The following is a 19621-nucleotide window of genomic DNA, read 5'->3' as shown; positions in this document are numbered from 1 at the left end:
GTGGCTCAGAAAGAGTACACTATTAATGGACGGGGATAATAATTTTGGCCTTTCTTGTTTCAACTTGGTGTAATAAAATATCAATAAAACAAACTTAGTGGACATTTTTATTTATATTGTATGTGTTTCCTAAATAACACTTGTTGGTAATGGTCATATTCATGGAGAAATCAAGAGTGTTGTGTTTTGTGTGTTCATACGAGTTTTTTGTTAATATTTGTTATTATATGTAGGGATGCTATTTTGATTGTCTGTACATTTATACACTAATGTACTGAACATGTAAGGAATTCCACTTCCCATGGACATGTTTAAAATGAGCTTTTTAGAAAATAAATCCAGATTTCCCAATAACATGCAAATTGCGTATAAAAAATGTATGCCATATTAAGTAATCTGGAAGGTAATAAGATAAAAAAACAGTTATGCAATAGTTATGTCACTACATAACAACTGGTAAGTAAAAAGGAATTCTTTATTTAGCATAATATAGTGGAGTAAAAGTATGATATTTTACTTTGAAATTTACTGCCATTAAAGTAAAAAGTCTCTCCAAAGGGAAATACTTTAGTAAAGTACAGATACATGAAAAAGTACTTAAATACAGTCGTGAATTACATTTACTTTGTTACTGTTCACCTCTGAACACAGGAATATTTTTCTCTGATTCAATGTATGACAATTTTATGTCATTTTCTGTTTTCAACTGTATAGTACTGTGCAAAAATGTTGAGCCCCACAATAGTTTGAGTTCTTTTGCTTTATAACAATTGAGCGGAAATAATATCTTCTACTTTTTCATATGTGCCGTTTACTCGGTCACCTCTGATCCCCAGGTGGACTTTGAAGTGACAATCCCAGGGGAGGGGAAGGACCGTATTTTTAAGGTGTCCATCCGCTGGGTGGCAAAGGTGTCATGGCGGCTTCTGCAGGAGACGCTAGTGAGTGGCCGTTTGCAGGTGCCCCTGGACTCTGTGCAGGCTCTGGACGTCGCCATGAGACACCTGGCCTCCATGAGGTACCGGGGATACACACGCAGGAATTGTTTCTGTGGACAGACTCTCTGCCTCTGAGAGAGATACTGCTCAGTTACAGAACATAAACAATATGAACAGCACCATGGTTTTTCTCAATCATTTTATTATTAATATAATGGTAACAGGTCTGTGTTTTTAAGTTATTTCATTTTTGGGATGTCAAAGCAAGTATTTTAATCATTTCATCATGCCATTCATGTTGTGATTAACACACGTCGAACCATACATGGTCAAATCCAAATATTATGCCAAAGCATTATTAATAAATTCAAAAGTATAGCAAGCTATGCAGTTCAAAAGCTGTTTCAGTACATATTGTTAAAACAACAGGATGCTAGGATGTTCAAGTATTCATCTTTTATTCATATAGGTACACTCCAGTGGGACGTTCCTTCTTTTCTCCACCTGAAGGCTATTATCACCCTCTGGGAGGTGGGAGGGAGGTATGGTTTGGCTTTCATCAGTCTGTCAGACCCGCCATGTGGAAGATGATGCTCAACATTGATGGTGAGCAATTAGGATTGGTGTAGATTAGGTGTGACGTGATTGTTAATAGCTCTCTCTTGAAAATTACTCTACAAATGGTAAATTCAGCAATTTAATGTATAAAATGTAATTAATTACCAATATAATTAATTTAACAAAAGCTTAACATTGTAAATGCCTTAATTTTAAACCAAGGTCACATATAGGTCACTTCATAATATAGGATCACTTTATTTAAAAAAGAATTGCGAGCAGGCAGTTGATACTTTGGGTCACTTGTCCTCATGAGATTTTTTAATCCACTATTCTAATTGTGACCATGGAGTGCATAATGAAAGTATTTACAGCGCATCAGTTTTTCCACATATTGTTATGTAACAGCCTTATTCCAAAATTGATTAAATGCATTTTTATTCTCAGAATTCTATGCACACAACTCCCCATAATGAATAGTTTACTTGAGGTTTTTGTAAAATTATGAATATACAAAAGTTTTCACAGCCTTTGCTCAATGCTTTGTCACCTTTTTCAGTAATTACAGCCTCAAGTTTTTTTTAATATAATGCCTCAAGCTTGGCACACTTATCCTTGGCCAGTTACGCCCATTCCTCTTTGTAGCACCTCTTAAGCTACATCAGGTTGGAGGTTGGATGGGAACCGTCAGTGCACAGCCATTTTAAGATCTCTCCAGAGATATTCAATCGGATTCAAATCTTTGCTTTGGCTGGGCCACTCAAGACAACAGAGTTGTCCTGAAGTCACTTAGGGCCGTTGTCCTGTTGAAAGATGAACCATTTCCCCAGGCTGAGTTCAAAAGTGCTCTGGAGCAGGTTTTCATTCGGGATGTCTCCATACATAGCTACAGTTATCTTTTCCTCTATCTTGAATGCTGGCACCATCATACTTCACTATAGGGATACTATTGGCCTGGTGATGAGCGATGAAGGCTTTCCTCCAAACGTGACACCTGGCATTATCACCACAGAGGTCTGTCTTTGTTTCATCAGACCAAATGTTGTGTTTGCAATGGTCTGAGAGTCTTCAGGTGCCTTTTGGCAAACTCCATGCAGGCTGCCACGTGACTTTTACTAAGGAGTAATGGCCTTAAAATATATTGATACAGCAATATATCACAATATTTTATGTGGTGATATTGTGTTGATACAGGGACATCAAATATCGATATTTTAGTATCTAAATTTAGTCCATCGGTGGTGCTGTCGAGCATACCTCCTCCTGTAGATGGCGCTGTACAGCTGGGTACTTTGAATAACTGCCTGGCATTTCATGCAGAGTGAAATAACAAGACATGATAGACGAATCACAGCATCTCGTATGTCAACTCTGTTTTTACATTTTCAGTGAACTGTAGAATATCCTAATATGTACAGTATCACAATATATTGCGATATAATATGTATCGTATTGTGATGTCCTTGTCAATACTGGCCAGTCTACCAAACAGGCCTGATTGGTGGACTACTGCATAGATGGTTGTCTTTCTAGAATGTTCTCTGTCCACAGAGGAGCTCTGGAGCTCTGACAGAATTGTTGGTCACATCCCTGTCACAGTGAGGTGAATACTTGTATTACATGTATGTGCTTTCTCATGTTTTTTTTAGTTTGAAAATTGCAAAAAAGTCAAGTATACTTTTTTTACGTTGTCATTATGGGGGTAGAATTCTGAGGAAAAACATGTAACCAATTTTGGAATAAGGCTGTGATGCGTTTTGAATACTTTCCAGAATCACTGTAAGTTTGCAACCTGTTTTTGGCTGTTTGCCTTATTTATATTTAATGAAGTCAGATGGTCCTGATTGGTGGTCAAATGGTCTTTCTGTCCATCTGTCTATCTTCCTTTCTATGTGCAGTGTCTGCAACGGCCTTCTATAAAGCCCAACCTGTAATAGAGTTCATGTGTGAGGTTCTGGACATTCGCAACATTGACGAGCAGCCTAAAACCCTGACTGACTCTCAGAGGGTTCGCTTTACCAAGGAGATCAAAGGTGGGTGTCTGAGTGGTGAGTGAGAACCTTTTACACAGCCTTCACTCCTCCTTCATCCCCCATCTTCTCTCCTTCCTTTCCTCTTTTCTCCCTCCTCCCCATTCCACAGAATTCTACAAAAGAGATGCCTCCTCTGTACTGCGTTACCTGTATGCACATGTGTCTGTCTGTTTGTCTGTCTTTCTGTTTGTCTGTCTGTGACCATTGTCAGGTTTGAAGGTGGAAGTGACTCACTGTGGTCAGATGAAGAGAAAATACCGTGTCTGCAATGTCACAAGACGACCTGCCAGTCACCAAACGTGAGTTTCTTTATTTTCTGAACTAGAATTAGAACCTTGTCCCAATTAAAAACCTTGTCTAAATAGACTCCAAAATAGACTCTGGGCCTCTGATCACACAGGTGCTCTCACAGTTTTTTTAATGAAAAGGGAGAAGATGATCCATGCTAGGGTTTCTTTGTACATGTGTCTGCTAAGCACTGCATATTTGTCTCCAGGTTTCCACTGCAACTAGAGAGTGGGCAGACAGTAGAGTGCACGGTGGCCCAATACTTCAAGCAGAAATACAACCTGCAGCTGAAATACCCCCACCTCCCTTGCCTACAGGTGGGCCAGGAACAGAAGCACACCTACCTGCCATTAGAGGTGAGGCAAATGTCAACATATGGCCATTCTCTTTGTTCTGAAAGAAAAGCCTGGCCTGACTCATTGGTTGCATGGGATGGTTTTCCCAAATTCCAGGTGTGTAACATTGTAGCAGGGCAGCGGTGCATCAAGAAACTGACTGATAATCAGACATCCACTATGATCAAAGCCACTGCACGCTCTGCACCTGACAGACAGGAGGAGATCAGCAGACTGGTGAGTTATGACACCCAGTGGCTAAATGCTGCAATGTAGGCTTCACAAAGATATAAACATCACAGCAAATGAAGTCAAGTAGCATTTAAATTAATTTATTGGTGTTTAAAATAGTCTGCTCAACAAATATGATTTGAAGTGTCTAGGTTAAGATCTCCTGAATTAAAAGTAGTTCAGGAGTATTATTTTGGTAGTTCACTAATCTGATGATTATTGTGTCAGGGGAGAGGCCTAATGATAAAAAGTAATAATTAAATAAATATCCGGTAACAGTTAATTAATATGGCACTTTGTATTCCCCTCAGTTGCAGTTTGTAATCAGATTTAACAGAATCCATAGGTATAATTCTGAAAAGATCTTTACTTTTAATCTTTCATATATAATGTCATTAATACAGTGATTAATAATTTGTTGTTTATGGAAGCCTTCAACTAATATGCTGTTTTTGTGAACTTTTTGTAGATGAAGAACGCAAATTTTAACCTGGATCCCTACATCCAGGAATTTGGCATTAAGGTGAAGGATGACATGGCGGAGGTAACTGGAAGGGTACTGCCTGCTCCTATCCTGCAGTACGGAGGCAGGGTGAGAATATTTTGGTATATGTATTTATTCAAAACAGCATAGAAACTAAATGTTCAAATAATTGTAAATATCCAGTTTCCTTTGCTCTTATGCTATTTTGTAAAAGCTGGATGTTAAGCATTTTTTTTTGGCAACAAGATCATTTAGGTTTGGTGTGAGTTCTGGTGTTGTGGAGATCCTAAGGATGGTCTGCAGGTGTTCGGTGAGATGGGATTGTGTTCGGCAAGGCATCTGAAACACTGCATTATGGGATGTGTAATTTGTGTGTTATCAGCGCCTCATATAATAGGGCCATAATAATAGATCTATATAGAATGATCTTGCGGGCCTCGAGTTTGACACCTATGATCTAGGCTTTTGTGTAATTGTGTAAAAGTTGACATTAGCTTGCTTGCGTTTTGAAAACTTTTCCACAATTGGTATGAGGTCCCCCCCCTAAAAGGTGTATTTAGTCTGTGCAAAATGTGTAGCATTATGTAGCATCCCTGCTGTACCGTATGTCTTTGCATACATACGGTACATCTGGAATGTATTCACTTTTTTCCACATTTTGTTATATTACAGCTTTATTCCAAAATATTCTTTCAGAATTCTACACACAACACCCCATAATGACAAAAAAGTTTACTTGAGGTCAGGGTTGGAGTTTGACTCATTTTCAGCACTGGAGTTTTATTCCTCAGTCTGACTCACTTTATGGGGTCATAACTAACTATAACCTTTCATGTTAGTATGGGTGGTAGTAGCCTAGTGGGTAACACACTTGCCTATGAATCAGAAGACCCGGGTTCAAATCCCACTTACTACCATTGTGTCCCTGAGCAAGACACAATCCTAAATTACAGGGAGACTGATAAATGCTGTAAATGTAAATGTAGAATTAACTCTGAAAAGTCAACACTGGCAATATATGTCAATATATTCCATTTTTTTAGTTTACTTAAATGTAACCTTTTTTCACATTGTCATTGTGGGGTGTTGTGTGTAGAAAAACATGTAATCCATTTTGGAATAAGGCTATAACATAAAATGAGGGAGAAGTGATGTGCTGTGAAACACACATGCACAATTTCACAATTGTAATTGTATTTAATTTTAGTCTTTCTTCTGATAAAGGATGCTGATTCAAGGTCTAGGCAGAGAGAAGTTGCTTCATACTTGTCAAGTCATACTTAACCTGTAAGATTACAGGTTAAGATCATTAACCGGAAGTGTTTACACTCTAACCTGTTACTTGCAGAACCGAGCCATCGCCACACCCAATCAGGGTGTCTGGGATATGAGGGGCAAACAGTTCTACAATGGAATTGAGATCAAAGTGTGGGCTATAGCCTGCTTTGCCCCACAGAAGCAATGTAGAGAGGAGGTGCTAAAGTAGGTGATGCATACAATATACCCATTGACTTTTTTTTTAGCAGTTTCTTTGAAATAAAACGGTAGTATGTTGGCTTTTACTCAAAAACATATTTTGATAGCATGTCTTTTTAAAAAAGCTTTTACATTTTACTGAGTCCAAAATGACACACATGCAAAATTCACCTGTCAGAAAAATTGTTTTACTTACTGACACATATTTGGTTTAAGTGTAAACAAATTAGTCTTGTTTGACAATCTAGTGTTAATTTATCAGTTAAACAAGCTAACAAGCATAACAAGCTGTTATGTTGTGTGTTATTTAGTTGGATAATGGTAGCTCATACTGTGTATGAGTATGAGCTACCATTAACCTGTACAATGTTCTCAAGTGTTCACTGACAGGTTCACTGCTGAAATCGTTGCAGAGATGGTAATTCATGATCAGGCAACACTGGGGGGTCTGTCCCAGTTGTGCTTTAAAATGTAAAAAAGTATGTGACACATTGATTTCTGACCCACATATGGAAGAGTGTAGTGTCAAATCAGTCATTCATCTGAGGATCTAGTACTATGAAATTCTGTTGCCAACTTTCTACAGGAACTTCACAGACCAGCTGAGGAAAATCTCTAAAGATGCAGGGATGCCCATTCAGGGCCAGCCATGTTTCTGTAAGTATGCGCAAGGAGCAGACAGTGTGGAGCCCATGTTCAGGCATCTGAAGAACACCTACTCTGGCCTGCAGCTCATCATAGTCATCTTGCCTGGAAAGACCCCTGTCTATGGTAGGAGAGTATGCTAATATGATGAGCATTAGAACCTTGTATTCATGCATTATTGTACAACATCAAATCATAAAGAATTGAATCTGAAAATGTACAATGGGACAACTGATTGTGCAAGTTGTTCCACTTAAAAAGATGCTGGAGGCTTGTCATTATCATCATAGGTACACTTCAACTGTGAGCTCACATTGTAAAATTATGCCGAAAATAAGTATTTGACTTTCAACTAGGGGTGTTGAAATTAATGGGGTGGAAGTGGCCTAGTGGGTAACACACTCGCCGATGAACCAGAAGACCCGGGTTCAAATCCCACTTAGTACCATTGTGTCCCTGAGCAAGACACTTAGCCCTATGTTGCTTCAGGGGGACTGTCCCCTGTAACTACTGATTGTAAGTCGCTCTGGATAAGGGCGTCTGATAAATGCTGTAAATGTAATCGTATAATCGCTGCATCGCGATGCTGACATGGACGAAATTGCATCGATGCAGTGCAGAGCATAATCGATTATCATAATGATGTTGCTTGGTGATTTTCTGTTGGTGAATCTCGTTAAAAAGTAGTGCAGGTAGTGACTGTGGCGGCCTGTTCTACAGAATACAGTGCTGTTCCGTGTCAGAGTTTTACGCTCCGTGGCGACCATGACGTATTTTTGCGGCCGACCAATAGAATCCAAGCGGGGGTGTCTTCTTTCCGCTACTTCGAAACAGGCACTGATAATCGTAATCGAATCTAATCGTGAGACCAGTGAAGGTTCAAACCTCTACTTTCCCTACAGATTCTCTATTGGATTTAGGTCTGGAGATTGGCTAGGCAAATCCTGAACCCTTTAATCCATTTTACATAGCCACTCCTTTGTTGCCCGGGCGGTGTGTTTGGGAACGTCATCATGCTGGAAGATCCAGTCACAATTCATCTTCAATGCTGTCACTGATGGAAGGATGTTTATGCCCAAAATCTCACTATACATGGCCCCATTCATCCTTTCCTTAATATTCCATCCTGTCCCCTGTTCAGAAAAGCGGCCCCAAAGAATAATGTTTCTACTCCCATGCTTCACAGTGGGTATGGTTTTTGCCCTACAAATTGATTCTGACATTTTTCAGTTTATTTTTCATGAATGACTACATTTGCATTGTTCTTTTAATCCACTTGTTAATTTTTTAACTTCCTTCAGTTTATAGCATTCAAGAATGGCAATGACTCTAATGGAGTATTTATACATTCCCTCTGTTCCAGTCACATCCATATTGAATCTACATTTTTGGTAGATTGGGGGGTGGTAGTAGCCTAGTGGTTAACACACTTGTCTACGAACCAGAAGACCCAGGTTCAAATCCCACTTACTACCATTGTGTCCCTGAGCAAGACACTTAACCCTAAATTGCTCCAGGGAGACTGTCCCTGTAACTACTGATTGTAAGTCGCTCTGGATAAGGGCGTCTGATAAATGCTGTAAATGTAAATGCTGTAAATGGTAATCCACATCCCCTCTTATCTGCACTGCCCAGTACCCATTTTTCAAATTAGGCAAATTCAATCCACCCTACTCCTTTGGACATCAATATAACGTATTTAATCCGTGCATTTTTGTTCTACCATAAGAACCTCAATAGATTTTTTACAGTCTTTTTTACAGTAGCAATAGGAAATACAATGGGTAATGACCTGAACAAAAACAATAATCTCAAGAGCACATTCATCCTTATTATTTCTATTTTTCCTTCAAGGCAGAAAGTCCCATTTCTCCCATCTTTTTGAATGGATTTTATTAGTTTGATGTAGTAATCTTCAAATAGTTGAGAGCTGGTAGGGGTTACATTATTCCCAAATATCAAAAACCTACAGTAGTCCATCTAAAATCATACTTTTCCATGTACTGCACATTACGTTATGTCAGCACATAAGATCAGCATAACAACACATAAGATCAGCATAACAGGTTCTTAAATATGTAATCTTACAGTTCCCCCTTTGAGAGTTCTAATAACTCACACTTTAGACACTTTAAAAAAAGAAACATTTCTGTGTTGCAAATCATTCTGACACAGAAACAAAAATGTTCTAGGGTACGTGAATTTCTTATAATAGTCATTTCTGGTTGAAATTGTTATTTTCTCATAATGGTTGTGGGTAATTTGTCGAATGTAGAAACACTTGATACTGTGGATGCATAGGTTGTATACCAATAAGAAAAATAACAGCTGAAATGCTGTTTCCTTGATCCACAGCCAGGGTTTACCTAACAGTTCTCCGAACCATGAAGAATTATCTTCAGTCATTTGATGTAATTTTTCTGAAAGATCAAGAATATCCTGTTGAATTATGTTCAAATTCAATGTTGGATCCATGACCCTGGTGCAGCATCCAGGGGCAATAATGGTGCAGGCTGAATGTAATCCAAGGCCACTGTGTCCTATAAGATCATTATCTTGTGTGAAGCGAGAGTGTCTGTGACGTTACCTAGTGCCAAAGCTATATTATTAGCTAGTTTCTGTACAGAATTAAAAAAGTTTCTGACTTGATCCAGGGCCTGTATGACACTATAAAACGGGATTAAGGCTCCAATAGTTCTTGACCACCATGTATGGGGGGTGCAGCTTGTTTCTGGAGTCTATAGATTGTGTGATGTTCATGACGATTACTAGAACTGCAATCTTGATCATGTTGATGGATGACTGAAGTTCTTCCATTTGTGTTTTTTATGTTCTGTCTTTCATAACAGTTGGCTCAGCAGTGTGTCTACTTGTCCTTTTCTCTGAAAATAGTCCAACAATGTTGCCAATTCAGTTTGATGTGCCTTATGACCTGTTGAGGCGAACAAATTATCATTGACATATTGAACATTCTGGGTTATACAAATCATGTCTGAGAGCCTGATGGTATGTGGTTAGGGAATTTTGAAATCCCTGTGGCAAACATTTCCACTGATATTGTTCATAGTCAACTGTGAATGCTAACCATGGCTGGCTGTCAGAGTGCAAGGGTACAGAAAATAATCCATTAAGACATATCAATTACTGAAAAAAACGGTAAGCCATTACAAATTGTAAATGTAGGCTACTAGGGGTGATATTTTTTCAATATGTTTATTGGCTACTCTGTAGTCTATTGTGAGTTTCCATGACCCATTGGCTTACTTGTTGGCCCATTTGGGTGAATTACAGGGACTATTGTTTTTAACAAGCACTCCTTGCTTCAGCAATTTTTCTACAATAGGTTTGACTCCCTGTATAACAACGGCTATTGTTAGGTATCAGGAGGGGTGATTCCTGTTAATTTGACTGGTTCTACACTTGTGAGAAGCCCACAATCATCTTTGTCTGTAGCCCAAATTGGATGATTCTGTAAGAAAGCATTACTTGTAGAAACTGTCCTGAATCAATTTTTGTGCTAGGAGATTCTGAGGACATGTCTAAAGTTAGATGTACTTCTCAGTAGATCCATGCCTAAAATTACACCTGTATTTAATGGAGCACATTGCACGTTTGTAGTCAGAGTTTTCAGGCCTAATTATACCTCTATGGGTGGAGTTTCATACAAAACAGAGCCTTCACCTACTACACCAGTTAAACAAAGTTTAGTTTTCTTGTACAGAATGTTTAAATCTTTAGGCTATTTTGTAGGAACTACTGTGATTTCTGCACCTGCATCAAGCAAAAAGTCAACCTTTCTCTTTTATGCTACCTTTCACAAAAATCCTTTTGTCATTGTGATGTATTTCAGGGGAAAGGTAGTCACTCACAGCCCCAACAATGAGTTTTTTCCTGCTTTCTTTCACTGGTCACTTGTGGAACTACTTCAGGTTTGTAGGTGGGCTGAGAAGGAGAGGAATTATGCATAGTAGCGGCTGCTACTCTCACTTTTGCCTTAACATCAGCATCTCTTTCCCAAGTAGCTAATGTGCCTAGGTTTCTTCTGAGTGTTTTGTTAGACAATGTAAGATCTATGAATGGCAAGGAATGGAATGGCATGTTCAGAAGTAACAACATACTCAAAACTATTGAATTCAGATTCAAATAGAATTTGTGACATCAGATGTGTGACTTTGACTAATGACATGTCTTATAGTTGCATTTTGCTATTCAGTGCTCTCCTAAATTCAGAAAAAAATATGTGTGCTAAGGAGTTGGGTGGTACGTTTTCAATTCACTCAATTCCCTGAGATATTCTCCTAGCACCACATACCTTTGCTGAGTCTAAAGGCACATCAGTTACTGATTGGATGGCTACATCTGTTTCAAAGAAAGCTTGTAAGTCAGGATAAATGTTATCAGGCTGACTAACTTTGATATCGGTTTTTCCTCAAGTTTTGTTGCGGTTCAAGTTCTTAGTCACAGCGGATATTCTAGCCAGAAGTTCTTCTAGCTTACGCTGAGTTACGCTGAGACTGTTGTGTAGCTAGAGCTAAACCAAATAATCTGTGGCAGCAGATAATGCCTTTCACATTGTTTTTCCAAATACATGCTCCAAGTACGTTTTTACCCTCATCATCATGGGGCTTTTGTAAATAATTTTAAGCAAATCTATAAACTTTGAATTAAATCCAAATGATGACAAGGTGTGATACAGGAAATTCTATTTGACTTTTTGGGCATCCAGACTGAGCATCATGCTAGAAATTGTTCTATTTCCAGCACATGTCATAATATTCAATGTCCTCATAATATTATCGGTTCCTTGCCTTCCTGAAATCAAACCTGTTGTGTGTGATTTAATTAGTTTGATGATATGCCACTGTATTCTTTTGGCCAATATATTTGTTGTTGTTTTTAGATAATTGCAAAGTTGACTCATTGACCTATATCCCTCACATAGTGTGGGGTCTTTCCCCTCTTTGTGTAAAACTGTAACAGTTGCCTCAGATCATGTTCTAGGGGTGATGTCTGAGAGTTAAAAGCTTTAACCAGCACTGGTGTAAGTTCCTTCCTAAAACCCTTATAAAACTCTCCTGGCAACCCATCTGTACCCCATGACTGATTATTTTAAGTACTTTTATTGTTTCTGATATCTCACTCATTGGTATTGGTCTGGTAATATCTGATGTGGTAGTAGCCTAGAGGGTAACACACTCGCCACGAACCAGAAGACCCAGGTTCAAATCCCACTTACTACAACAACAACACAACAACATTTATTTCTTATATAGCCCAAAATCACATACAGTATGTCTCAATGGGCTTTGACAGGCCCTACAGTTGACACCCCCCACACTTGACCCTTCTGCACACAAGGAAAAACTCCACACAAAAAAAACTCTAGGAGAGAGAAAAAAGGAAAGGAAGAAACCTTGGGAAGGAGTGATACAGAGAGGGACCCCCTTCCAGGGTAGAGTGAGCCTGCAAATGGTGTCAGTGCAGGGTTGGATATGATATAATGAGTCCTACAGTTGTAGGGTTGGAGACTACCATTTTGCCCCTGAGAAAGAAACTTAACCCTAAGTTGCTCCAGGGGGGGACTGTCCCTGCTACTGCTGACTGTAAGTCGCTCTGGATAAGGGCATCTGATAAATGCTGTAAATAAATGTTGACAACCTAGTCAGGTGTATTGTAAGAATATTCTGTATCTCACCATCCCTACAGTGAAAGTGAAGTGATTGTGAAACACTGCAGCACAGCACATGGTGCAATGAAATATGTCCTCTGCTTTTAACCAATCACCCTTAGTGAGCAGCCATGACAGGTGCCCGGGGAGTGTGTGGGGGCGGTGCTTTGCTCAGTGGCACCTTAGTGGCACCTTGGCAGATCAGGATCCAGGGCCGCTTCCTTAACCGCTAGGCCACCACTGCCCCTAAATAGCACAGACCTTTGCGGAGTATTATAAAGATCTGTATAATGACATGGGATTGGATTTATGGGGCAGTGGTGGCCTAACAGTTAAGGAAGCGGCCCCATAATCAGAAGGCTGACTGTTCGAATCATGATCCGCCAAGGTGCCACTGAGCAAAGTACCGTCCCCACACACTGCTCCCCGGGCGCCTGTCATGGCTGCCCACTGCTCACTAAGAGTGATGGGTTAAAAGAAAAGGTCACATTTCACTGTGTGCATCATGTGCTGTGCTGCTGTGCATCACAATGACAATCATTTCATTTTATATATTTTTTTAATATATCTTTATTTATATTTAATAAATTTAAACAACAAAAGCAGACGCTCAGTGAACAGTCAAAAGAAAAAAATCTCTGCACTGGCATATGGAATCTAGGAGTGTTTTAATTAATCGTATAATCGATGCATCGTGATGCAGATGTTGACTATATTGAATTGATGCATTGCAGAGTTTTCTTTCTACCACTTCGAAAAACACACACGAAGTGGGAACAGAGGAAAAACTGACCTTTCTCTCAGTTTCTAGAGATCTTCAACACAACATTATCATCTTACCGGGAGTTTAGAAAAACATGCATACTTTTTGTGCTGAGCCCCGCGGCGCTCGCAGCACGTTTGGCCTTTAGATTTTCTCCAATGAGCAGAAAAACAGTCTGTGTTCACTCCGCCCTCACCTGACTCCACAGATTTCTGAACCAGGCACTTTTCTGCTGTTTGTCAGGGGAGCGCAGACTGAACATAGACCATTTTTCTGCTCATTGTAGCAAATCAAAGCATCCACACAGTGTACAGTTCTCACACGTGTACAGTACTCGCTTTTTTGGATGGCAAGTAAAAAGATTGAGGGTCATGTGAATGCTCATGTAATTTCGATTTTGTGACTGAGTTGATAAAACACTGAAAAACTGACATTTACTTTTTCACTATTTATTTGTATTACTGGAGAACAGTGTTAGTTAGTTCATGATGTTAGTTCAATTCTTTACCTTCGGTCACTGCAGTGAAATTAGACATTTTGTTTTGAAAAATTATTAGTGGTTACAGTCCACTGTCTTGGAAGACAAGAATACAAATATTTTTCTGCTCATTGTAGCAAATCAAATCATCCACACAGGTGTACGAGACCATAACTCTTGTATTTGAAAACATCATGTGAATGTTTAGAATTTTTTTGGCATGCATCGTGATGCATCAATATCGAGGCACTGATAATCATAATCAAATCGAATTGTGAGACAAGTGAAGGTTCACATTTCTAATGGAATCTAAAACTAAAAAGGTCACATAGATCTTTTGTGACCTATTGAAATAAACTCTGAATGCAGAGACAACATTTTAAGTTTTTGTACTACTCTGCTACTCAACAAAAAGCCTATAGGTCCATTTTGTAAAAAATAATGAAACAGGGAAGGAAGGAAAAAAACATACAATGTGATTTTTTTTACATTCTGTCTCTTACAGTTGAAGAGTACCTCTCACATCTTTTTAAGTTGGACAACTTGCACAATCAGTGGCTGTCAAATACTTTTTTACTCCACTGTAGGTGGTTCTGATTCAAATGTCTCTATACAGCCTTGTGTGTGTTTAAAGCAGAGGACAAATTTTGTTGTGCATGTGCTTTACATGTGCATGTGTATGTGAATTCACTTGAAAAGCTTCAGTGAAACTGGTCTAGCGACGCAAGGTGGAACCTTCATCCCTGGAAACCTCCTTTGGCGCGATGCGGCCACTTTTTTTTGGGGCAGTGGGGTTAAGGAAGCGGCCTCGTAATCAGAAGGTTGCCGGTTCGAATCCCGATCTGCCACTGAGGTGCCACTGAGCAAAGCACCGTCCCCACACACTGCTCCCCGGGCGCCTGTCATGGCTGCCCACTGCTCACTCAGGGTGATGGGTTAAATGCAGAGGACAAATTTCACTGTGTGCACCGTGTGCTGTGCTGCTGTGTATCACAATGACAATCACTTCACTTTCAATCACTTCAATTCATGTTGTGTTGCAACTGCTGTGTTGCTAGGCAACTATTCTGTTCAAGAAGCACATTACTTGAAGAAACAATAGTATGTATAGATAATTCTGGGCTGATTAAAATATGGTAAAGTTGTTAGATTTATTTCTTTATTAAACAAGCCACTTGATCATGATTATTCACCCACAAACAACCTTTTCAGTATACATGACTGAAAAGACAGAAAGGGACAAGGACAAGCCATCAAAGACCCCAGTTGTAAACTGTTCATGCTGCTGCTATCAGGCATGTGGCACTGGAGCATCTGATCCTGGACCAGCGGACTGCTGGGCACTTTCTCCCACCAGACTGTTGACCAATATAGACGCTGACGCTTAACCACTTGAAAAATTTGTACTTTTGTACCCATGTACTACTGTAATTGATGTGAGTAACAATTTGTTTCTTTGTTTGCAGCGGAAGTGAAGCGTGTGGGAGACACATTGTTAGGGATGGCCACTCAGTGTGTTCAGGTGAAGAACGTTGTGAAGACGTCCCCTCAGACTCTGTCAAACCTCTGCCTCAAAATCAATGTCAAACTGGGGGGCATCAACAACATCCTGGTACCACACCAACGGTACGAACATTTTGAACTTGACTGGGAGGTGAGAAAAAAGTAATCAGTGAAGATGTCAGAATCTATAGAAGCAAAGGACAAGGTATTCCTGAAATCTGTTTTGGGCCTCAGTCATTAGCTGCGACCATATAAGTCTGAAAGTCTTCATTTTCAGTGCTCTGAGGAATGTGTGGTGAGTGGAGCAACACTTTATTTTATGTCTTTGCAGGTCTGCTGTGTTCCAGCAGCCAGTTATCTTCCTGGGGGCTGATGTCACACACCCACCAGCTGGAGATGGGAAGAAACCCTCGATTACGGCGGTGAGCTTCACTTTCTGACATTTCATTACTGACTATTACTTGCTCTCTCACTTCAAATCCTGAACATTACAGGTGTAGATGCTTGTTTAAATGAATTTTGGAGAATAGTTTGGCGAGAAATCAGCAGTTCTGACATACTCGTTTTCCATGAAATATTCTGAAATTTAAGACTATGGCCTCTATTTTAAAAATGTGCTAGATGTGGAGCTATGTACAAAACATGAGACTTGTTCACTAGAATTTGGTTAAAGTTGCTCTTGGAATTTACATAAATACAAGAAGAAAGAACTGCTTGGTAGTGTTCCATATCTTGAAACTAAATATCTTTTATGTTGGTGTATGATTATTTCAATCTTTAAGGATGGTTACAGGTTGAAAACATAAAAAAATTAGCCCTTTATATATGTTCTATATTTTCTAGGGGCAGTGGTGGCCTAGCAGGTAAGGAGGTTACCGGTTTAAATCCCAAACCTCCAAGTTACCACTGAAGTGCCCGTTATGGCTTTAACCCAATAGTTATGGGTTAAAAGCAGAGGACACATTTCTTTATCTGCTCTGTGTCCTGTGCTGTGTTTCACAATGATAATCACTTCCACACTACTTTACGTCACGTAACAGAGTCGACTAGTTTAGTCAACAAAAAGGAATACTGAGAACTTGGATCCCTCTGGACACATTAGTCACCCAAAAGAGTTGGAAGCTTATTTGTTAAAATCAAGATTTTGACCAGTCATAACTTCTGTTACCTCTGATCATTGCTGTATTTATTAAACAGGATGTTTCTAAAGGAAGCAGTTCCCTGTGGCTTATAACCACACATTGCACTATAAGCTTTCATCTTTTTGGTTAAAAGTACAGGGCAGGAAAAACGGGAAAGAAGAGAGAAAATAACAAAAAATTAAGGACAAGTGGAGCAAGGGTGTAGGGGAGGGGGAAACTGTGTGTTTCTGTGTGTTTGATGAGTCACGGGTGGGCAAGAAATGACATCATATGTTACCCATCCTTCCCATGGCCCTTTGTCACATCAGACACAGCGTGGTTGCCAGGCAGTGGTGACATAGGACTGAGTCATACAGAGTGATCGAAACAATGGATGATCACAAAGTGCAGTGTGTGTGTGTGTGTGTGTGTGTGTGTGTGTGTGTGTGTGTGTGTGTGAGTGTGAGTGTGAGTGTGTGTGTGTGTCCACGTGCATGCCAAGGTTGCATTAAACAGCGTTATTCACTTATAAAAAAAAATTTGATTTTAATTTTTTTTAACCTATTGCCTGCCACTGTCATGAGGGTTGATATGTTGAAACCCTGAGAATAAGTATCATATTCTTGCATTTGCTATGCTAGAACTTGCATATATTTTTTATTATGGAAAGATTTTATTATTATATATAACTAGAACTCTGGAAGTTGTGCTGTGCCCTACATTTTAACAAAATTAAACCTTTCTATAGTCAAATCATGTTGCAGACATGCTATCAATTAACTTATTATATTATGCCGGCGAGCTGACGGGGGAAGGAAGCGCAGAGGCGGGACATATTGGGAACAAGGATTTATTAATAAACAATAAAGGGACACAAATAAAACCAGCACTATGGCCGAAAAGGGAAATAAAGGGGATCAACATAAACAAACCCGCAGGCATTTGGCGATTTCCAGAACTCAAACACAAGGTTGCCAAACATGGTCTACAAGAGTTCACTAAAATGTCGCCGATCCCGAAGGGGCAGAAATCCCCAGCTTTTAAAAGATGTCCTGATCTGGCAACATCAGCGGTGGCCAATCCTGACAAATTAGTTTCAAGATGTTCTCACAACTGAATCTTTTTAAGACCTGTAGCAGACATCAAATTTGGAATGTGCTCGTTTTGTGCATAAAAATTGTACAATTCTTCTGTTTAAACATTCATTATGTTATCTGTGTTCAGTTGTAAGTAAAATATCGGCTCATGTGTTTTTGGAAGTCTTTTATTCAAGTTCTTTTATTCAAATGTGAAGAACATCCTAACATTTTGGGAATTTGGGTTGTTAATAATGAAGATTCTCTTATATGATAACCAGATGTTTTTTTTTTTTGGTGAGATTTCTGTCACAAGTGCTTATTTCACAAGCCTGGATCAGATAGGAATGTACTGTGTATGAGGAATATTATGTAGAGGATAGTCTTTCTCAAAACTGGAATTGGTGTTTTCACTGTTCCTCTTGTTGTGAATATTTCCTTAGAGACCAGGAGACATTTTGGATAAATAGAAGTTTCTCTTTATTCAGATAATCACTGTCTGGCACTGCAGTAATCAAAAGGTCGTCTAACTAAGACAGGGATACATTGTACTTTATATTCATTTAGGGGGTGGTGCTTAGATTTAGAGATTAAGCACCTGGGTGACAACCCCAAACTAAGCATGTAAATGAAGTATTCAGGTACAGCAGCCTGCACCATTCACACTGGTTCTAATCCAACCAATCATTTGTCTAACGTCATCACATTTACCTTAAAAAATACAATAAACTGCACCTTAGCCTTTCATGTGCTGCTATATCAGCATGTAAGATCAGCATATCGAGGCAGGTTCTTAGGTTTGTAATCTTACACTCTCTTGATTTAGGTGGTGGGCAGTATGGACGCCCACCCCAGCAGATACTGTGCTACGGTGCGTGTGCAGCGGCCCAGACAGGAGATTATCGAAGATCTGTCTTACATGGTCCGAGAGTTGCTCATCCAGTTCTACAAGTCCACCCGCTTCAAGCCCACTAGGATAATCTTCTACAGGGACGGCGTGCCAGAAGGACAGCTGCCACAGGTATAAAGCAACTGTTGCAGCAAATGTATCAGCCTATGACACCACACAAAACCACAATTCTCTTTTAGGTCAGTTTGGTAGCATTTTGGCTTCTAAGTTGGACTCTTTTCTGATTCTTGTTGGGTCTGTGTCTCTACATTTCTTGGAAGGATAACTTCTAAATTCTAAGTATTATACTGATGATGTTTTCCTGTGTTTCCACAATGTGTGCAAAAAGGATTGTTGCTGCAACTTCCAAATGAAAGTAAATGTAAAGTTACAATTGTGCTGTTTTACTAGGGACTGTTGAAATGAAGGGTACAGAAAGTGGAGACACGTGGCAAATAATATACATGCACTCACTGACTCATTCTGTAAAATATGAGAAAAAGACTGGAGAGAAGCAAGAGAAAGCAAAAACTACTTTTAAATACCGGTGACATTTCTTTGATAAATATTTTTAAATATTTGGATTGTTGGGACTAACTAAGGCAGAAAAATATGTGTATGGTAGCGTGTTCATGACTCAGATTGGCTTATTTGTCAATAAAGATGGGTCGACGTGATGTCATCTTTGCATGTGCAATCTCAGCTGTCAACTTAGCATTTTACATTACCATCTCCAGCTGTCCTTTGTACATACCCTAAAAATAGTTTGACAAATCAATTAAAAATGAAAAAAACTGAAATCACACAATACATAAGTATTCACTGCCTTTGCTAAATACTCAATGTTGATGCACTGTTGGCAACAATTACACCCGTCTTTTTGATGCCACATATGATGCCACAATCTTGACACACCTATCCTTGGCAAGTTTATCCCATTCCTCTTTGCACCACCTCTCAAGCTTCACCAGGTCGGATGAGAAGTGATGGTGCACAGCCATTTTAAGATCTCTCCAGAGTTGTTCAATCAGATTCAAGTCTGGGCATCTTGGTTGTGTGCTTAGGGTCGTTGTCCTGATTTTAAGAGCACTCTGGAGCAGGTTTTCATCCAGGATGTCTCTCTACATTGCTGCAG

General features: G+C 39.4%; 1 protein-coding gene across 5 annotated transcripts in view; it reads left to right on the top strand.

The window, feature by feature from the left end:
• Window positions 1–19621, top strand: part of ago1 (argonaute RISC component 1) — a 41939-nt gene that overhangs the window by 16354 nt on the left and 5964 nt on the right. For 3 of the 5 annotated variants that reach the window (XR_003749437.1, XM_028975411.1, XM_028975413.1), the window contains exons 4-15: window positions 837–1018; window positions 1408–1544; window positions 3395–3544; window positions 3741–3828; window positions 4026–4173; window positions 4270–4389; window positions 4853–4975; window positions 6216–6349; window positions 6930–7114; window positions 15364–15523; window positions 15732–15822; window positions 18424–18618. Coding sequence is in view for 4 of the 5 variants with exons in the window: in XM_028975411.1 (XP_028831244.1) it covers window positions 837–1018; window positions 1408–1544; window positions 3395–3544; window positions 3741–3828; window positions 4026–4173; window positions 4270–4389; window positions 4853–4975; window positions 6216–6349; window positions 6930–7114; window positions 15364–15523; window positions 15732–15822; window positions 18424–18618 (1713 nt within the window). In the remaining variant the exon portion in view is untranslated. The remainder of the gene's footprint in view (window positions 1–836; window positions 1019–1407; window positions 1545–3394; window positions 3545–3740; window positions 3829–4025; window positions 4174–4269; window positions 4390–4852; window positions 4976–6215; window positions 6350–6929; window positions 7115–15363; window positions 15524–15731; window positions 15823–18423; window positions 18619–19621) is intronic. The other 2 variants (XM_028975412.1, XM_028975414.1) reach the window with 2 other exon arrangements.

Source organism: Denticeps clupeoides, chromosome 4 (genome assembly GCF_900700375.1).
Source record: "Denticeps clupeoides chromosome 4, fDenClu1.1, whole genome shotgun sequence".
Classification (NCBI taxonomy): domain Eukaryota; kingdom Metazoa; phylum Chordata; class Actinopteri; order Clupeiformes; family Denticipitidae; genus Denticeps; species Denticeps clupeoides.
This window is presented reverse-complemented; position numbering and strand designations above follow the sequence as displayed.